General features: G+C 40.8%; 1 protein-coding gene across 13 annotated transcripts in view; it reads right to left on the minus strand.

The window, feature by feature from the left end:
* The window catches only part of LOC126548094 (uncharacterized), an 82549-nt gene that overhangs the window by 54920 nt on the left and 9794 nt on the right, over positions 1–17835 (minus strand). For 12 of the 13 annotated variants that reach the window (XM_055063553.2, XM_055063554.2, XM_055063552.2 and 9 more), the window contains exons 3-5: positions 15596–15706; positions 14686–14938; positions 6442–6480 (exon numbers count right to left, since the gene is read on the minus strand). In XM_055063553.2, coding sequence (XP_054919528.1) covers positions 6442–6480; positions 14686–14938; positions 15596–15706 — 403 coding nt within the window. Of the gene's footprint in view, positions 1–4055; positions 6083–6441; positions 6481–14685; positions 14939–15595; positions 15707–17835 lie in introns of those variants that run through there. The other variant, XM_055063560.2, reaches the window with a different exon arrangement.

Genomic DNA, 17835 nt, shown 5'->3' on the forward strand with positions numbered 1-17835 from the left:
AATGATTTGAAAGGAGTGATCTTTACATACACATATTAAGACCCAATTTTAAGTGTTCCACATAGATCCTGTTTTTTAAATACAAACTTAAGGACCACATCTCTGCCGATCACAGTGACATCTCCTGGCACATTTTTCTTTTCTCTACCCATTTTACATAGAAAGCAGTGGGCGATGTCACTACAATGTATGTGCTCATTGATTTCCTGCGCAACTTTCAATGTAGTACTTTTTACATGAAAATGTAATATTCTCTTTATAACAGTGTACAAAGAGATATTAATTTCACTCTAAAGAATATAAAGTAGCTAGAAAAAGGTGCTTAGAAACCTATACCACGACAGTGCATGCTTCCATATTGCCATTCGTCTGTCACAGGCATCTTCCCTTCAGGTTGCTCGATTGCATACTCTTAAGTTTCTCTTGAACATTGAAAACATGGCCGCTTCACTGCAGTTTTACCTCGTTTGTCGACATTTGAGCCCTTGACGAGCTCTTTGCTGTATGTATGCCGAAACTGGCTCTTCTTTAGAACTGTATACAACATTTAATATGGGCTAGTACGGGCAAACACACTGAAATGCATGCAGCATGCGGGAAGAGGCTGTGCAATGGGTAAAACCGGTGCATCCAATGGTGGCATGGCTACCACGGTTTGTCGCATCCATAGGCACCGACTACGGGGGGGGGCTCCTGGGCCTGAGCCCCCTCCAGAGTTCTCCAGAAGGGGGGGGGGGGCGCTGAGGGCCCCCCCCCCCCCCGGGCGATGTCAAAGACGACATACCCTCACCTAAAGTGTCATTACCAGAGTTTTGTCACCTAAATCATTTGCGGTTTCTTTTGACTTGACTCTACCTTTTCACCTAAAATTTTATTGGGTCTAATAGCTTACTGCATCATTGTTGGCATGGACGTGCACGACTTCTAATTCACAATTTCACTTTATTTCTGCAAATTCTGACAGTAGGATGACAAGCACATTAGATGCATCAGTGGTGGCTGCCTCATCCGTATTTCCTCACTTCAACATTGTTTTAAATTTCCACTGTAAACACCATGCACACACACAGTATATTTAAATACATACACTGGACAAAGTTCATTATATTTTTGAAAGAGGAGAAGGTAGCCAATTAACAATTATTCCTAAATGTATGAACAGCTGATGCCTAAGGAATGAATATGCTGCTGTATGTTCACCTCGCTTCAAATTGCTTTGCGTGCTTTTTTGACCCTGAAAAAACCTGCAGACTTCACTGACCCCTTCAGCAGAGTCTTTTATCAATGGCGTGCGAAATGCACGTGAATGATATGTTTCAGTATTACTTCTCTTTCCAGTAAGCAATGCTAATGACTCATGAAAAAAAAAAAGGAGAAACTCTTCCAATAAGTCAACATTTATTAGGGATGGAAACATTGTCACTGGCATGCAGAGGTCAAATACATACAGGGTGTCCCAATTAACTATGATGCACAAATATTTAAAAAAAGAAGTGCAATTGCATTACTCAAAGAAAACCTACTGCATAGTGCTTCCAGTACAGTGGGGTAGCCGCCAGTAATTTTTGCATTACTGGGATTTATTTAAGCAACTGTAAATAATTATCTAACTCGAAAGGTACTATCCTAATTATATAAGTGTCAATGAGGCATTTGTAGGCAAAGCCAAGGGACATATAACTGCGGTATTATCAGTGACGTCTTAATTGCGTACAGATTTTTTTCGCCTGATAAATAAACGCCGCTAAATATAAAAAATACCACGTGATTACGCTCCTACCCGCACCATAAAGCAGCGCCCTCGAACAGACTCCCTCTGAGTTAGTCAGAATGAAATAAAGCAAACAAAGAAAAGCACTGTGATCAAGTTATAGTGCCTTATCTGCGGCGCCCCAGCTGAAGTAACACGTCACATTTGGTGTCAGTTGGAAACAAGCTGTGATAGCTGTTGTCTTAGTGTAGATAAAATGCACGGATGATGTCTTTCTTTTTTGCCACAAAACCTATCACCACGAGATAGCGAATTAACGCGAGTGCAAAGAATTAAAGGTGCGTTTTGTTTCTATCCAGCCACCATGTCTTTCTCTAATGAGTAGAAAGAAATGATGATCTTTGCCTTGGGAATTGCGAATGCAACAAGAGGAAGGCCACAAATACTATACGTCAGTCATGGAAGTGTGGCGGTAGACCAAATGCATCAACTATCATCAGAACTTATGAAAGTCTGAGACAAACTGGCAGCTTCCAGAAACAGCGGTGGAGGACTTCATCTTTGAGTCGTAGCCTACACATGGATGTTCTTTCATTTATGGCTTCAAACCCTCATACTGGTGTGCACAACGTGGCCGCCCATGTACCAATTTCCAAGTCATCAGTTTGGAAGATTCTAAATCACTCAGTCTTTCACTAGTACCACCTTAACCAACACCAACGTTTGGAAGATAGAGACCAGCAAAATCGTCTAGATTTCTTGAACTGGGTCCTCATAAAAGCTGATGAGTCACCGGACTTTTTGAGCAACATTATGTGCACAGATGAAACCAATTTTTGTGGAAACAGCCAGGTTAGTTTGCATAATGCGCACTATTGGAATGACTCCAATCCACACTGCATAAAAGCACACTCAGCACCAATACCAGTGGTCGTTCAATGTGTGGTGCAGAATTTGCGCCAGTGCTATAATCGGTCCCATCTTCTTCGATCACACACTGACTGGACAGCATTACATGGATGAAATCCTTGACGGAGTGGTGGACGAGTTTCTCAGCGAAGTCCCGCTGTAACGCCTTCCACTTGCGTGGTATCGCCAGCACGCAGCAGCAGCCGAGCATGAAACTGGCTGGATGCGATTTTTCATGCGCAATAGATTGGAAGGCACGGGCCTGTAAATTGGCCAGCTAGGTCACCTGACCTCTCTCCACTCGATTTCTTTCTTTCAAATTATATGAAAGATAGTGTTTACATGATCGAGGCGGCGACGTCAGATGAGCCAAGGCATGGATAACGAATGTCTGCCGTAGAATTCCAGCATTGGTCATCAAGAACGCCACTTAAAATGTGATAAACCAGACTCAGTACTGCGTTGCTGCAGAAGGTCACCTATTCGAACATATGCTCTAGGCGGCAGCTGGTGTTCAACAGCATTTACGAATTCACAGATAATAAGGGCCACTGAAATCAGATGTTTTCTTTTTCTGTTTTTTGTGCATACGTCCCAATTACCCATTCAGATCATTTAGAAGTGGTACATTTATTTCCTTGAACACATTGGTTTTGCCTTTCTCTACACGAGGGTAGCTTCCCTGTCTATTTCGCTGTTATTTTTTGCCACGAACCTGGTTTCACAGCACATATACACTCTAATGAAAAATAAAACCATTGCTTTAACTTGGCTTTGGTCCGAAGCAAGTTTCAGGCGCGAAATATAGCTGCACGCACACCCTTTCGATGTGGTGAGAGCAGAGTCGGGATTTTGAAACAGTCTGGACCTAGTACATTGTTTTTCGCATTTTGTGCGTGGTCAGAGTGGCGCTTTGGCCTTGTTATCAAGGGCCTTTTGTTATCAATGTGATCAGTCAGCCTTGAGAGACTGATAATAAGTGTGACGTAGAAATGAGAGGAAGGAATAGCTGCAAAGCCGCGATACCTGCTGTTGGGGCTCCTTCTGTATAATTATCAGTGATGCGCTGTCTCTTTTTTCGGGTTTGAGAAAGACAAAGCATTTGCTTTCAATCAGCATATTTGAGGGTGCTACTTTATGATGCGGGTGGGAGCAAAATCCCATAGTATTTTTCATATTTCGTAAGGTTTCTTTACCAGTTGGAAAAAATTTGTATGCAATTAGTAAGTCGCTGAAAATACTGCAGTTAGATGTCCCTTCGCTGTGCCTGCAAATGCCTTATTGATACTTTGATAATTAGGACAGTACTTCATGAGTTAGACAAATAATTAGAATTACCTAATGAAACTTCAGTAATGAAAACATTGCTGGCGGCTACTCCACTGTACTGGAAACCATATGCACCAGGTTTTCTTTGAGTAAGCCAGTTGCTCTTTTTTAAAGACTTGGTGCATGATAGTTGGGCCACCTTGTACAATTCACTCAATAACCGAAATAAGGCCAAGCAGGATTCACTCAAGATCAAAATCGACAGCAGTCATGCACAGCAGGGCTTATGCTCGGGCTCGCAGTAAAACAAAAAAACAGAGATAGAAAGAGAGAGGGTGCAGTTTCTCCGGAAAGGCGAAGCAGCATTAGTGATAGCGAAGTTTACGACAATTCAACGAAGGAAGATTACACCTCCGAGAGATGCCAGATGCTTGGTGGTGCAAAAAGACTAAGGCTGAGGTGTGTGCGTGAGTGTATGCGTGTGTGGAGTTCGGAAAGCTGGTCGGGCCTCCCAGCCTCCCCCCCAGGAAAAATGAAAACTTTCTGCCTACGGTCGCAGCCCCTTTAAATGTCACATGCTCCCCGTAATTACATCTAGAATAGTCTGCACCACAGGTGAACAAAGATATGCACAAAGTTTTTTGTTGCTCTTGAAAACACTGTCCCTGTCCTTTTGTTCCATGTGTTCAGATGTGCCAAGAGGTTGTACTAACCAGAGTAAAAATATTAACGTCAATGAACTACACATGTTAATGCAATTTTCCTCATTGCAGGACCTTTCAAGTCACATGAAATCTGCAAATTGACAAGGAACAGTATACAGTTGAAGGTGCTTTTTGGAAACTGCATCTCTTAACACAGCAAGAATGCACTTGGCAGGACCCATGGAGTGGAAAAAGGAGAAGCTGATGATGCCAATGCAAAAATATGTAGCCATTGGTTACTATGAGGCTAACAACAATCACCAACCGATTTTCCTGACACAGATTGAACTTTACAGACGCTTGCTCCACATTGTTGCTTTGGCAAAATATGTGAGATTTGCATTCTTTCGATATAAGTTTTTTCCATACATGGACAAACATAAAAAATGAATATTATAGGGTTGATTACAACAATTAGGCTAAAAAATCAGGCATTCTGTGGTAAAATTGTAAAACTTGACAAGTATGCACATGCTGTCTGTGAGATTCATGGGTTCATGGAGCAAGTGTGCAACAAATATGCAGGAGTAAAGGCAAACACAGTAAAAGATAGTAAAGGCGAACAGTGACAACACAATGACACAAGGATAACTTGCATAGGGCTTGCTAACTAGACATGTCATCTTGCCTGTCCTACTTGCCGAAGGATGGTGCTGCAGCCATTGTGCATCTGCTATCGCGTGCACACTGGATATTTTTTCAGATTGTGGGGGGTCGCTCGGCGTTTTACAGACATTTGTTGAGGCAGCACTGGTGTGGGGGAGTCTTCACAACATCACGTGGAAGTATAAATTTATTGAACAGCCAAAGACACATGACTACAATTTACCATAACTCAGATAGGCAAAATCAAAAATCACTGGAGTCTGGAGCTTTTTAAAACATTTTCCTTACACTATTCAGCTAATGAATATGCTCCGCTGAACCTTAAAACAAACCCACTGTTAATAAGTTTCACATTTAATATGAAATACCACACATAAAAATGTCATAAGGACAATAAGGTATCATAAAGGACCAAGATGCAGGAAAAATGGCAATGAGGGCTGTTGCAAGGACTCTTTAATAGTCAACTATACTTTGTTTACAAAACATATTAGTCATGCTAGTCACCAGTTAAGTTCTGCTGCTTACCCTTGCTTTGGTGCGTGACAAACTGGTGGAGGTGCAGGGTAATCTAATCCATGCATCAATCCCTCCGAGCAGCAGGAGCTCCAGCCCCATACCAGTGTTTACGCCTGTACACCACGCCAGCAGAAGGATCCGTGGACAAGCCCCAAAGTTTGGACTGCTCCCAGCGAAAATGGCAGCTCCAACCACCCCGCACCTCCACCAGTTTGTTACGCGCCAAGGCAAGAGTAAGCAGCACAACAGCAGCCAGACACAAAATCCCAGACACGAAGGAACAGTTCTCCAGCTGGCGTGGGATGTTTGTCTTCATCATCTTCATCTTTGCCGTTTTTGCTGGGCACATTATGCTGACCATTTGCTGGCTCAAAACATGAGATGGCAATATGTTAATGAGTATACTACAACAGTATTGCTCAAATTATAGCCTGACAGGCAAAATAGCAAGCTCCTGACACTGAATGGACCCAACGACGCTAACCACACAACAGATGAAAATGCCAACTCTGAATTGCGCAGAAAACTGCACAGAATCCATGTCTTATTCGACACATGGAATATTTCCAAGCACTGAAAATTCAGGATTTTTTTTACTATTACTGCCACCTGTATAAAAAAAGATAGTTTTGGTTCAGGTTATTTCTATACCCCATGAATGCTGTCACCACTGAAGCTAAGTACAATGCAAAGAGAATGCTCACTTTGCCAGAACCAACTTACCTTAGTGTTTGGGAGTTCAAAGGGATTTAGCGTCTCAGCCTGCAAAAAAGAAAACAAACCAAGGAATTATCAAGTGGCAGAGCTTCCAGTACATTCTAGCTCTATGAATTATATTTCCAATCTTTTCATCTCCCACAAATAACTGCATTAGCACTTGTGCGTCAGCCTGTATAGGATGCCCAAAATGTGAAGGCTAGGCCCATTGACAAAGGGGATATACTATTTTACCTGCACTAATTCTCGTAACAGCAGCTTCAAATATGCTTAATAATTTTAGAAACAAGCAGATGTAGTCATCATTGAAGGAATTTATACTAACTTTAGTATGTTTTCTATCATAATAATGCACTTCAAGCAGGGTGCAGGCCCAAATGGCAGTGACGGTTACTAAGCTTTAGTCAGCTGCACGTATCTGGCAGTCAAGGCAAGGCATGGCTAACAAGGAGGGAGAAGCTATCTGTCCCTCCCAGTGCTCACCTCACATACAGTTTTCCTTTCCTGCTATCTCATTTTCTACCCAACATAATGACATGAAATTTCATGTCATTATGTTCAGCCATTCTTGCATGATGTGCATATACAAAAATTTAATGCTGATACACATTACAGGCAGGCAGGAGACTTCTTGAGTGTTTTTCATATTCACAGTCTACAAACTGCTAAAATTTTTACCATATTTTGTTTCCATATAGTTAAGAGTGTTTATACAATAGCATTAAAAATTTTTGCACTTGCTATTGCTTTATTCGTGCTCAAGTTTCGCAACAAGAACACAATTCTTGGTCTGCATTGTTCAATGAAGCATTTGGCATATCTGCTTGGCTGGTTCATACAGGAAAAAATTTAAATCTATTGTCATATGCACAACTTGCCATCAGAGGAGCGAGCTGCTTTAACGACATGGACTGGTTTAAAGCCTGTTGTCTGGACAAACCAGGCAAACAACAATACCCAAGTACTGCATTCAACAGCGTAGACCAAACAAATGCAGTCTTATTGCAAAATTTGATGGAAACAATAAAGCAGCAAGTGCAAACTCCTAACGATGTTAGAACAAGAAGGTAGATATAATCATGTACATACTGTAGACCACTTGAGAGTTTAAGCAAGGTAGGCAATATTAAAGAAGCAAGCAAGAACAGCAATGTACATATTAAAAAGGCATTGGAATGGTAACACCTGGGATGCAAGCACCGGAGCACATGTGCATGCAGGATATTTACAAGGTGATTACCTGCTTAGAGAAGAAAAGGTTATTAAACCTCAGCACTGCCAGCAGCTAACTGCAAATCTTTGAAGCCTTTCAAATACAGCAACTTCAGAATACTTGATCAGGAACCAAATGGGGCATTCGTGCATGCCATTTGATGCTCTTTAATTTTACCAGTGTCCACATGGCAGTTTCATACTTCCCTTTGCCAGTCCAAGCCTTTTATGTCAGCAGTTCTCAACTTCCCAGCTACAATGACACCCCTTCACTTGGCCACAGGTATTTCAGGGACCCCTTTGGTTAAGTACAATCCTTTTACACAATATAAAGCATATAAACATACTGCATTAGGGTCATAATACCTAAAATGTATATTTTTAGGCTGCTCGGGTTGTAAATCCACTGTTTAATCCATCAATCACAAAACTTATTTTTGCTGTAAACAATACTATGTTGCTGTGAAAATAGGTGGCCAAAGAAAAAAGTTGCACTTACGCAGCCTGATTAAGCTTTAGCCACCTATAAAGCAGCAATGACAAGATGATTTGCATTATAGTTCAGTAATACAGACACATAACTACTTACAAAAACAATTGTACAATATGAGTATTATGGGTAGTTACAAAAACAATTATATGATATGCATATGGCAACGCACAATTGCACATATGAGCAGTTGTAGAAATAATTATAAAAATGAGTCAAATAGGTTTTTGTTACTATTGATCAGAACGTCAACAGTTTTCCTGTCTAGCTAATGTGTCATTCTAATTTGTAATCAGTGCCTGTGGTGTCGCTTGCGAGGATCAAGAGCTCTGATGTTGCAATCGTAGTAAAACTGTAGCACACACACAGAACGAAGGACAATTGTACATGCAGCATTCAGTTGAAGACAGTCACAACCACACATCAGTATCTACAATACAAATTTGAAGCACACTGTCAATCTCTGAGCAGCAGTGTTCTTTCTCAATGCTGCAGTGGCTATAACCACTACTGAAACTCAGCGTTGGCTCAGAAATTAACACTTAAAAGGAACTTCCCATTTTGCTAGATTCTCACCACTCCTACCATCATTTCAGAGTTTAAAATTTGAAACATATTTAAAGAGTCATAGTAAATATTGGCCAAATCCTCACACACTACCAGCCACAACTAAGAAGTATACCGGGCTCGTGAGGTATTTGAGAACACAGCTTTGAATCACCATAGACCATCACCATTTTCATTCTGTCTGTTTAGGCGCTTAACTTTGTCTTCACCAATGCCTCTGTCACCTATCCAGCACATTTACTCCAAGGTATATGTCAAGCAAAGGACCAGGCAGGATTCCGTAAAGGCTACTCAACAATAGACCATATTCACATTATCAATCAGGTGATAGAGAAATGTGTGGAATATAACCAACCCTTATATATAGCTTTCATTGATTACGAGAAAGCGTTTGATTCTGTCGAAACCTCAGCAGTCATGGAGGCATTACGGAATCAGGGTGTAGACAAGCCGTATGTAAAAATACTGAACTGAAAGATATCTACAGCGGCTCCACAGCCACCATAGTCCTCCATAAAGAAAGCAACAAAATCCCAATAAAGAAAGGCGTCAGGCACGGAGATACGATCTCTCCAATGCTATTCACAGCGTGTTTACAGGAGGTATTCAGAGACCTGGATTGGGAAGAATTGGGGATAAAAGTTAATGGAGAATACCTTAGTAACTTGCGATTCGCTGATGATATTGCCTTGCTTAGTAACTCGTGGGACCAATTGCAATGCATACTCACTGACCTGGAGAGGCAAGGCAGAAGAGGGGGTCTAAAAATTAATCTGCAGAAAACTAAAGTAATGTTTAACAGTCTCGGAGGAGAACAGCAGTTTACGATAGGTAGCGAGGCACTGGAAGTGGTAAGGGAATACATCTACTTAGGGCAGGTAGTGACGGCGGATCCGGATCATGAGACGGAAATAATCAGAAGAATAAGAATGGGCTGGGGTGCGTTTGGCAGGCATTCTCAGATCATGAACAGCAGGTTGCCATTATCCTTCAAGAGAAAAGTGTATAATAGCTGTGTCTTACCAGTACTCACGTACGGGGCAGAAACCTGGAGGCTTACGAAAAGGGTTCTACTTAAATTGAGGACGACGCAACGAGCTATGGAAAGAAGAATGATGGGTGTAACGTTAAGGGATAAGAAAAGAGCAGATTGGGCGAGGTTGAAATCAAGAAAAAGAAATGGGCATGGGCAGGACATGTAATGAGGAGGGAAGATAACCGATGGTCATTAAGGGTTACGGACTGGATTCCATGGGAAGGGAAGCGTAGCAGGGGGCAGCAGAAAGTTAGGTGGGCGGATGAGATTAAGAAGTTTGCAGGGACGATATGGCCACAATTAGTACCTGACCGGGGTTGTTGGAGAAGTATGGGAGAGGCCTTTGCCCTGCAGTGGGCGTAACCAGGCTGATGATGATGATGATAAGTTTCCAGTCTGGCACAGGAGATATCCCAAGTTCCTCAGGGCTCCTCAAGTTGTCTCTAACAGCTTTTTACCTGGAGGACCCCCAACTTATGCATTGGAAATAAAGTGGTTTAATTTGGTAAGTGATACGCTGTCCTAGTCACCTATGTGCAGGTCACCGCAACTTCAAGGGTTCAGCAGTCAGGCTTTTTGTGCACAATGCCATTGTGCGCCACTCACTCCTAAGTAATAAATTTGCTTGCTCCCACAAGGCCCGAGTGACACAAGAGTACCTGGCTGTGAATTTCTGCAACCACATCACCCTCAATGTGGTGTCGTAATTCCCAATATAAGCTGGCTACACTGCTACATATAAGGAGACTAACAAAGAGCCACACCATGCTAAAAACTCGCTCAATGCTGCTTTTGTGGAACCACTGCCCAACATCAACACGCACTACCTGATCCGAGCATGCAGACATTGTCAAAGCTAGATTCAGTCAATAATTGAGGTTGAAGATGGTTTTATCCAACAGTCCTAGAAACAGTAGTAAAAGAGACAATGAAAAATTTTGGAAGGAATATTTTGCTTCTTGTCACACATATTGCTGCTATTTTTGAAGTCGTCAATATGTTCTCAAATACCTAGATGAGTTGTACTATTTTCCAACTTGTTGAGTAGCTTTTCTGCCAAAAATGGTGCACATTCCAAATTTAAACAGTTTTCTTGGAGACTACTGCGATTATTATAATTTGCCCCATGAGTGAAGTTAAAGTGAGCAACAGCTCTTAAATATAAGCTGTGGTGATGGGGAACATTGCAGCATTTAGCAGGTGCATTCCACTCATGCACTCAAACAAAATTACACCCTTTGGGTTGTATCTTGCCACAGAACAATAAACGCCATCTGTCTTGTCCGCATTTCCTTTCTTTAATGCTGCGAGCCAGGTACTTCCCAGTAATGAACGGCATGCGTGCTATCAGCATGACATAGCATTCCCGACAGGAAAGTAGTGGGCGCAGCGTTTCAAGAAAGGAAACACAAGCAAGGCAGATGACGATTATTGTTGTGTGGCAGATATACACCCCAAAGGGTGTACCTTTGTCTGAGAGAGTGTGGGTACCAGATCATTGCACATGTGCACATTACAATTATGTTTCACAACTTATATTACAAATTTCCTAGCCTGCATAATAATATTTTTTCCCCTACATTACATACCTCTTGGCAGCTGCTTAACTCCTCATCTGTTCAATGTGTATTCAGCAAAAATGTAGCCTTTAATTAATCACTGCTACCTGCTGCCACTGGAAAATGGAACAGACTCCTAGACAACATTGTGTGCAATACCTGATAATTTAAAGAACTAGTGACTAATAATTACAAGTGTTAATGTGCAGTAAGTTTTTCTTTGCTGTTAATATAGCTCAATTGAAATTGTGAATTACAGTTGTTACGTACTACTTGTCTACAGGGTAGACCATAGTGTTGCTATGAAATAATACATTTACATATTATGTTGTTAATTATTATTATTCTCTTTTTCTCGGTGTCTGTTGTCATACTTGTAACTTTTTGCCTTATTGTCTTGCGCTTCTAATTTTGCAAATATATCTTTGTATTTGCTCCCCCCTTATGTAATAAATGTCCCACTGGGGCCACTAAAGGGCCCCTCACCAGCCCACAGAGCTAATTCAAGGTGATATGCTGGAAGTTGTAATGTGCCCTCTAAGGAGTATTCTACCACAAGAATTTTTTCAAATTAGTTAATTAATAGTAGAAACAGAAATATTTGAAGTGCCACGAACACATGATTTCAGGAGGCGAGCATCATCACCAACATAGACACTCTCTCCACTTATCCCATTTAGCCTCCACAAGCGAAATTCCCTCGCTGTGTTCTCTCATACCAGAGCCAGAGGATTGTGTGACAAATATGTCACAGTTTAGCACAACGGACAAATTTGCACGCTCTGCACAAGAACACCTGATTAGCAGTATCACGAGCGATCCCGAGCACAGAGGCAGACGTGACTATGAAAAAGCATGATCACGGCATTGGAACATAGTAGAAAATGACAGTTTTGTTCTCTGCAGGCACAATTGAATGATTTGGGAACAAGCAGATGAAACGGAAGTATATCTCCCTTGCTACAGTAGGAAGTAAAGCAAAAACACACAGACATTCAGTTTTTATGTTTTATTATTTCTCTAAACTTTAACTCATCTGCTGAAGCAAGAGATTAAATAAATAACTGATGTAGCCTAGAATAATTCTCGAAGTCGCATGTCACTATGAGTGACATCACAGCACTACCATGCACATAGATGCACTTGCGCGATTGACGTCTGCTGTCTGGCTGGGAGCACGGTGCCCGAGAGGAGAAGGGCAAACAGCATTTGGTTTGAAATTTAAGCTCTTTACAAAGTGCGTAGGGATGTAATACTTAGCAGACACGATCGTTTCCACACATTGTATGCACTGCACTTGTCAGTTCAAGATAGCCAGACCTGGTGAGGGGCCCTTTAAGTGTAAATGAATGAATTAATTAATTAACTGCGGTTAGTTTACAGTCAAAAGTTCCAATTACTAGAAATTACCCTCATACAACAGATTATTTGCAACTCATTTTCCCTCAAAAACACAAGAGTCCTGAGAGCAGTTTCCAAAGCTTATGAACTAGCACTGTCAGTTTACAGATAATTGCAGACAAACTAATCTTGCCTTATTCACTACAATGGAGGTGTGTACAATTGTTTCCGCAAACTTAATGCCTTCCAATGTGGCTTTGCATTTAGCAGCGTCTTTGAGGCACGTTCTTGGAACTTTTGCAATCATTCTCAAAGTGATCAGTGGCTCCTCCAGCCTTTTGTGCAGAAAGCTAGTCCAGAGAGTGCCAAAAAGCATAGGCACCTCCATGGCCCTGAATCTCTTCCAAGACAAAGACAAATAATAAATGACCCACTTGGGCCATTTTTATAACTTCTTTTACTGCTGCAATAGTTGAGTTCACTACATTTGTGATGTACATGCAGCAAGTCTCAGAGATGACCTGATGTGTTCAGCAAGATGTCAAATATGGCCTCACTGCATGGAACAAGATGGGCCAATCTAGCAGTAGCAGTAATGTACCCACCAGGTACATACACAAGACTACACCATTTAAAGAAACTTCACATAATATGATGGGGAGAAATTATTGGCCTAGGTGCTCAACTGTGAATATTCCCCAACAATGCAGTATGGAGGGCTGCACTTCCAAGTCAAATAATAACTAGCGCCCGAAGTTTCATTTGCTTCCTTTGATTTTGCCAAAATAGATCTGGAAAACACCACTGGAGAAGCAAACACTGGCAAAATACCCTTTTGAGTTCTATCAATGAGATGCTATTTGCTGCCACTGATGCACAATGCATACATTTGTGAATGAGAATTATTTGCATGTTTGTATAATAAAGTATTAATCATTAAAACTAAATGTTGTGACTGGCTTTAACAGACTTGACTATCTTGCTCCTTTTTAAAAAATTTTTTTTTCAGCATACTTCTCAACTTAAGCCCAAAAGGCTATTAAAATTAGTCGCACAGAGATTGAGAGAAAAAAATTCAGAGCCATTCCACTCTGTGAAGGTGGATGGCCAGTGGAGCTGTATATATGGTGATAAATATGTTGATAAATATGTTGACTGAAAATAAAAGATACATACCACAATGAATTTCGTTTTTTCACGGTGTTTTGTTGTTTTATTACGTTGCATACGGAATGTTTTTTTTTTATTTTTAGGCTTCTTTTGTTTGCTTTCTTGGATTTATTATTTGATCACTAAGGAGACTATTGCTTTATGATTGCTATGATATACGGCCAGTGGCTCTGTGGCGACACTGGAAAGGTTCTTGGCCAATGTGAGGTGTATACATGACCGATGACGCATCGTGGGCACACCGATGCTTGTGTAACATTAAATGTCAAACATTTCCAAGCGAACGCCACGAACTCCTTTCCATCTGGCTGAGACACGTCGATGTTGAAATCACCTGCAGTTATGATGGGAGTGGACTCGGGTGATGCAACCAAAGTTGCATACACTTGGCATTTCTGGCACGATCTTCGTCCGTATTACGTGCCGCCCGCCGTCCCGCCACGCACATTCCCGCTTCTGTTCACGACTGTTCTTCATAGGCGCACTGTTCTTCCGCAGTCCTCACCGCACACAGCCTAACCATTGCATAGAGCCTGTGATGTCACATTGCAATCCATACTAAATAGTGTCTATCCTGGTTTTACTTTTTTTATTACAATATTTTTTTTATGACAATATGTTTTGACACTTCCCGCGATTAAACACAGCTGGGACATAGCCAACGATATGCTTTTGCTTTATGCTTCAGCTCTCTTAGCTCTGCGGTGGCCGCCATCCTTTTTGTCTACTCACACAAACCAAAAGAACCTAGCATATAACAACTCCGCTGTAATATGAACCGAAGTTATTTTTTCTTTGCAAAATTTACTTTTTCTTTACCAACTACAATACCAGGTGACCTCGTGGCTTATGTTTGAAATGCAAAAAACACTCACATCCTGTAGTATGCGGCGTAGCTTGAGGAGCATAGTCTTGAGTCCATTGAGGTCCTGGCACACTGACCGGTATGAAGACGAGTCTAACTTCACACCACCATCATCACACTCTTGCATCACCACCTGACGAGGAGGACGCAGTGGCAAGCTGACAGTGCGCGGACGTGCTTCAGCTGCTGTAGTACTGGATGGCGTTTTCAGAGGCCACCGAGATGCAAGTGAGTCAGAAGCTCGACGCAAGGCGGCCCCTTCACTGCAAAGGAAGTGGTCGGCTGAATGCTCGAGTCTCCAGTATTTACAGCGCACATTCTTTTCAGATGGAGGCAGCAAAGGAGGCCCCGCATTCCTTGTTCCCCTTTGTCAAGATGTGACTAAGGATGTCACTTTATCATAAAGGATATAAATTACAAAAATGAAATATTTCATTGTCGTTACTCAGTTTTAGCTCTGTCATTTCATGCCTTTATTTCTAACACAACCGCAGATACAATTAACACGTCTCCACTCAAGACAGAATATCCAAATATGCCATTTTACATACAGTGCAAAACTACTTTGAAGATGGTGTAAGTCTCTTAAGCCATAGTTGTTACAACTGTACGAGCCATGACAACCAAAGAAGCGAATACTGTATATTTGCAGCCACCTCATGTTGTGGCTGTAGTTATCAAGTGTATCCTCAGTGTGCAATCTCAAAATAGACATTTTATATACACTATGAGCTTTTACATCATGCACAAAAAGTGGCACTTATTTCTTACATTATGCTCAATAATAAAAGATGTTACCTGTGATCACTGTCAAAAACAACAGTTCTATCTTCTTCAAGAAAAAATAATAAATATGTTGCATGCTAGCACATTGACCACTTCCTGGATCAAGAAGTAATATTATAGAAATTATATCTTACTCTGAGTGATTACTGTCCCACGAGTTCCTCTTTTCTGCTTGTGAAGCAACAGATGGGCGTGCCACCCTTCTCAGTTGTGTTCCAGCATATTTAACAGCAGGACTGGATGCACTGCAATACACACATGCACAAGACCCCCCAGGATCTAAGAGCGCAACAGAAAAACAAAGTATTTGCAAAGTAAATTGTATGGGAAACCTGTAAAGATTTAAAGAAAATTTCCTTCTTCTATTAGTAGATAAGAGTCAAGTAATGGCAAGACAAAAAAAATTGCCACACATGATACATACAGCCTTGTATTTCCCAAGCAAGGTTCAGTTGTGTGAACATTCAAAATTACATAATAAATGCTTCCGATTCCATTTGAAGTACTAGCTTTGAGAAATTTATATAAAGCTTTCTCAAATATTTGATTATGCCTGAATATACCAGAATACTATCAACATTGGAGGCTGCCCACAATGAAAATGCATACCTGCCAATCCATGGGTAAACATTAAAATTCATAAATTTCCCATGGATACGACTTCACAGCATGCATTATGTTTTTAAAGCCTGCCCTGAGCGGACACCTTTTCTGGGATATATACACATCTTAACAGATGCAGCACACACTTTAGACACAGCACACAAGCAGCAGCAAACTTAGTTCAGCAGAGACTGACAAGCAACACATTGTTTTTGATCAGTTACTTTTACAGCAATATTGTCGGCCATAGAAAGTTGTCTGAATAAAGTTGCTCAAAGCAGGTACCCCTCTGGTGTCCTTTCACCATCATCAGACTTTCAAGGGTATGGTCGGAGACCAACAAGCGAAACTTTTTCGTGAACAAAATTTTTCGTGAACCTTGATGCAACATTCGTAAAATCGTAGAACGAGCCCAAATTCGTCTATGTTGCAAGAAATTCGGGAGAGTTGCGAGAGTATAAAAATAGCAGAACCAGGAACTCTTGTGGCCCTGCACTTTTTGCTTAATTATAGGATACTAATTTCATCACAATTCTGTATTATGTGTTCTAAAATAATTTTTTTTATGCCGCATCTCTAGGTTTCTTTTTCTTGCATTTATTTTAGAACAAAGCACATTCAACATTCAAATCGATATTTAAAACTTGTACTTGTATTAGCATACAATTTTAATCATAAATTATACTATTCAAATACCAGTGAATAAGTATAATCAGATTATTTGATTTCACTGAATGAATTGTTTATTTTGCGTATTAATGAGTCTACAAAAATTACTGCACTATTTAAAGCCTATTTTTCTCATATTCACTACAACAGTTATGAAATATTTTAAAGGGACCCTAAAGGGAAAAACTAAATCAGTTTAGGCTGATAAAGGATGTATTCTTTCAAAACTATTTTCGTTAATATCATGTTAATTGGTTGATTATTAGAAGAAAAAATGCAGGTCAAACTTCCATTTCTTGAATTTCAGGCCAAAACCCTAGCGCCGCTACGTCAGTATGGCATCACAGATTTCCAAGTATGTTTTGTATCCGTGCCTTGTGGCGGAATGAAAGCTCCCGAAATTTGCCAAGTTCATTCTTTGGTTTCTTTAGAATAGAATGCAGTCCATCTTTGCCGATAAAACATTAACTAGGTCTGAGTAGATGCAGTAAAAATCCATAACCCCACGGCAAGCTGGTGCAGAAACTTCCGAGGCAACGTCGCCACCAGTCTTTCTTTCTTGTTTCTTTTCTGGTTTATCAAGCCTCCTTTCCCAGACTATTTTCTTTTGGTACTGCAGAAGGGTAGTTTACTTACAGTTCAATAATTTTTCTGTCATTTTTTTTTCGTGTCCCTTTAAGATCAGCTAAAGACTCCCAGACCATCAGTACTACTCCTTTTACTGCTGCATAGCACAGTTGTGAAGAAAAAGGCTTTGCCAGCTTCTCTACCTTTTTTAATGGCTTATCAATTGGCGAAATTTGTATTTACAGCATACAAAGAATCTCCCAAAGTCTTTATCAGCACAGAGAAAAAATTATTTAGTTCTGTACCACCTAAACCGAAATAACAGGTACTTTGGTGATGCCCACACCACCACCACATTTCAAACAATCCCAAACAAGGCCCAAGCACATTTTAACACAAGACGTTCAGGGGTAAAAATATATAGTAAGATACTTAGTTATAATGATGGTTTACTACATGCCAAAATTTCCTATTAGAAAGGTGCTGTATTGTCAGAGTGCCCAAACGGCACAGGTTTAAAAAAATCCAACAACAC

Source organism: Dermacentor andersoni, chromosome 1 (assembly GCF_023375885.2).
Source record: "Dermacentor andersoni chromosome 1, qqDerAnde1_hic_scaffold, whole genome shotgun sequence".
Taxonomy (NCBI): domain Eukaryota; kingdom Metazoa; phylum Arthropoda; class Arachnida; order Ixodida; family Ixodidae; genus Dermacentor; species Dermacentor andersoni.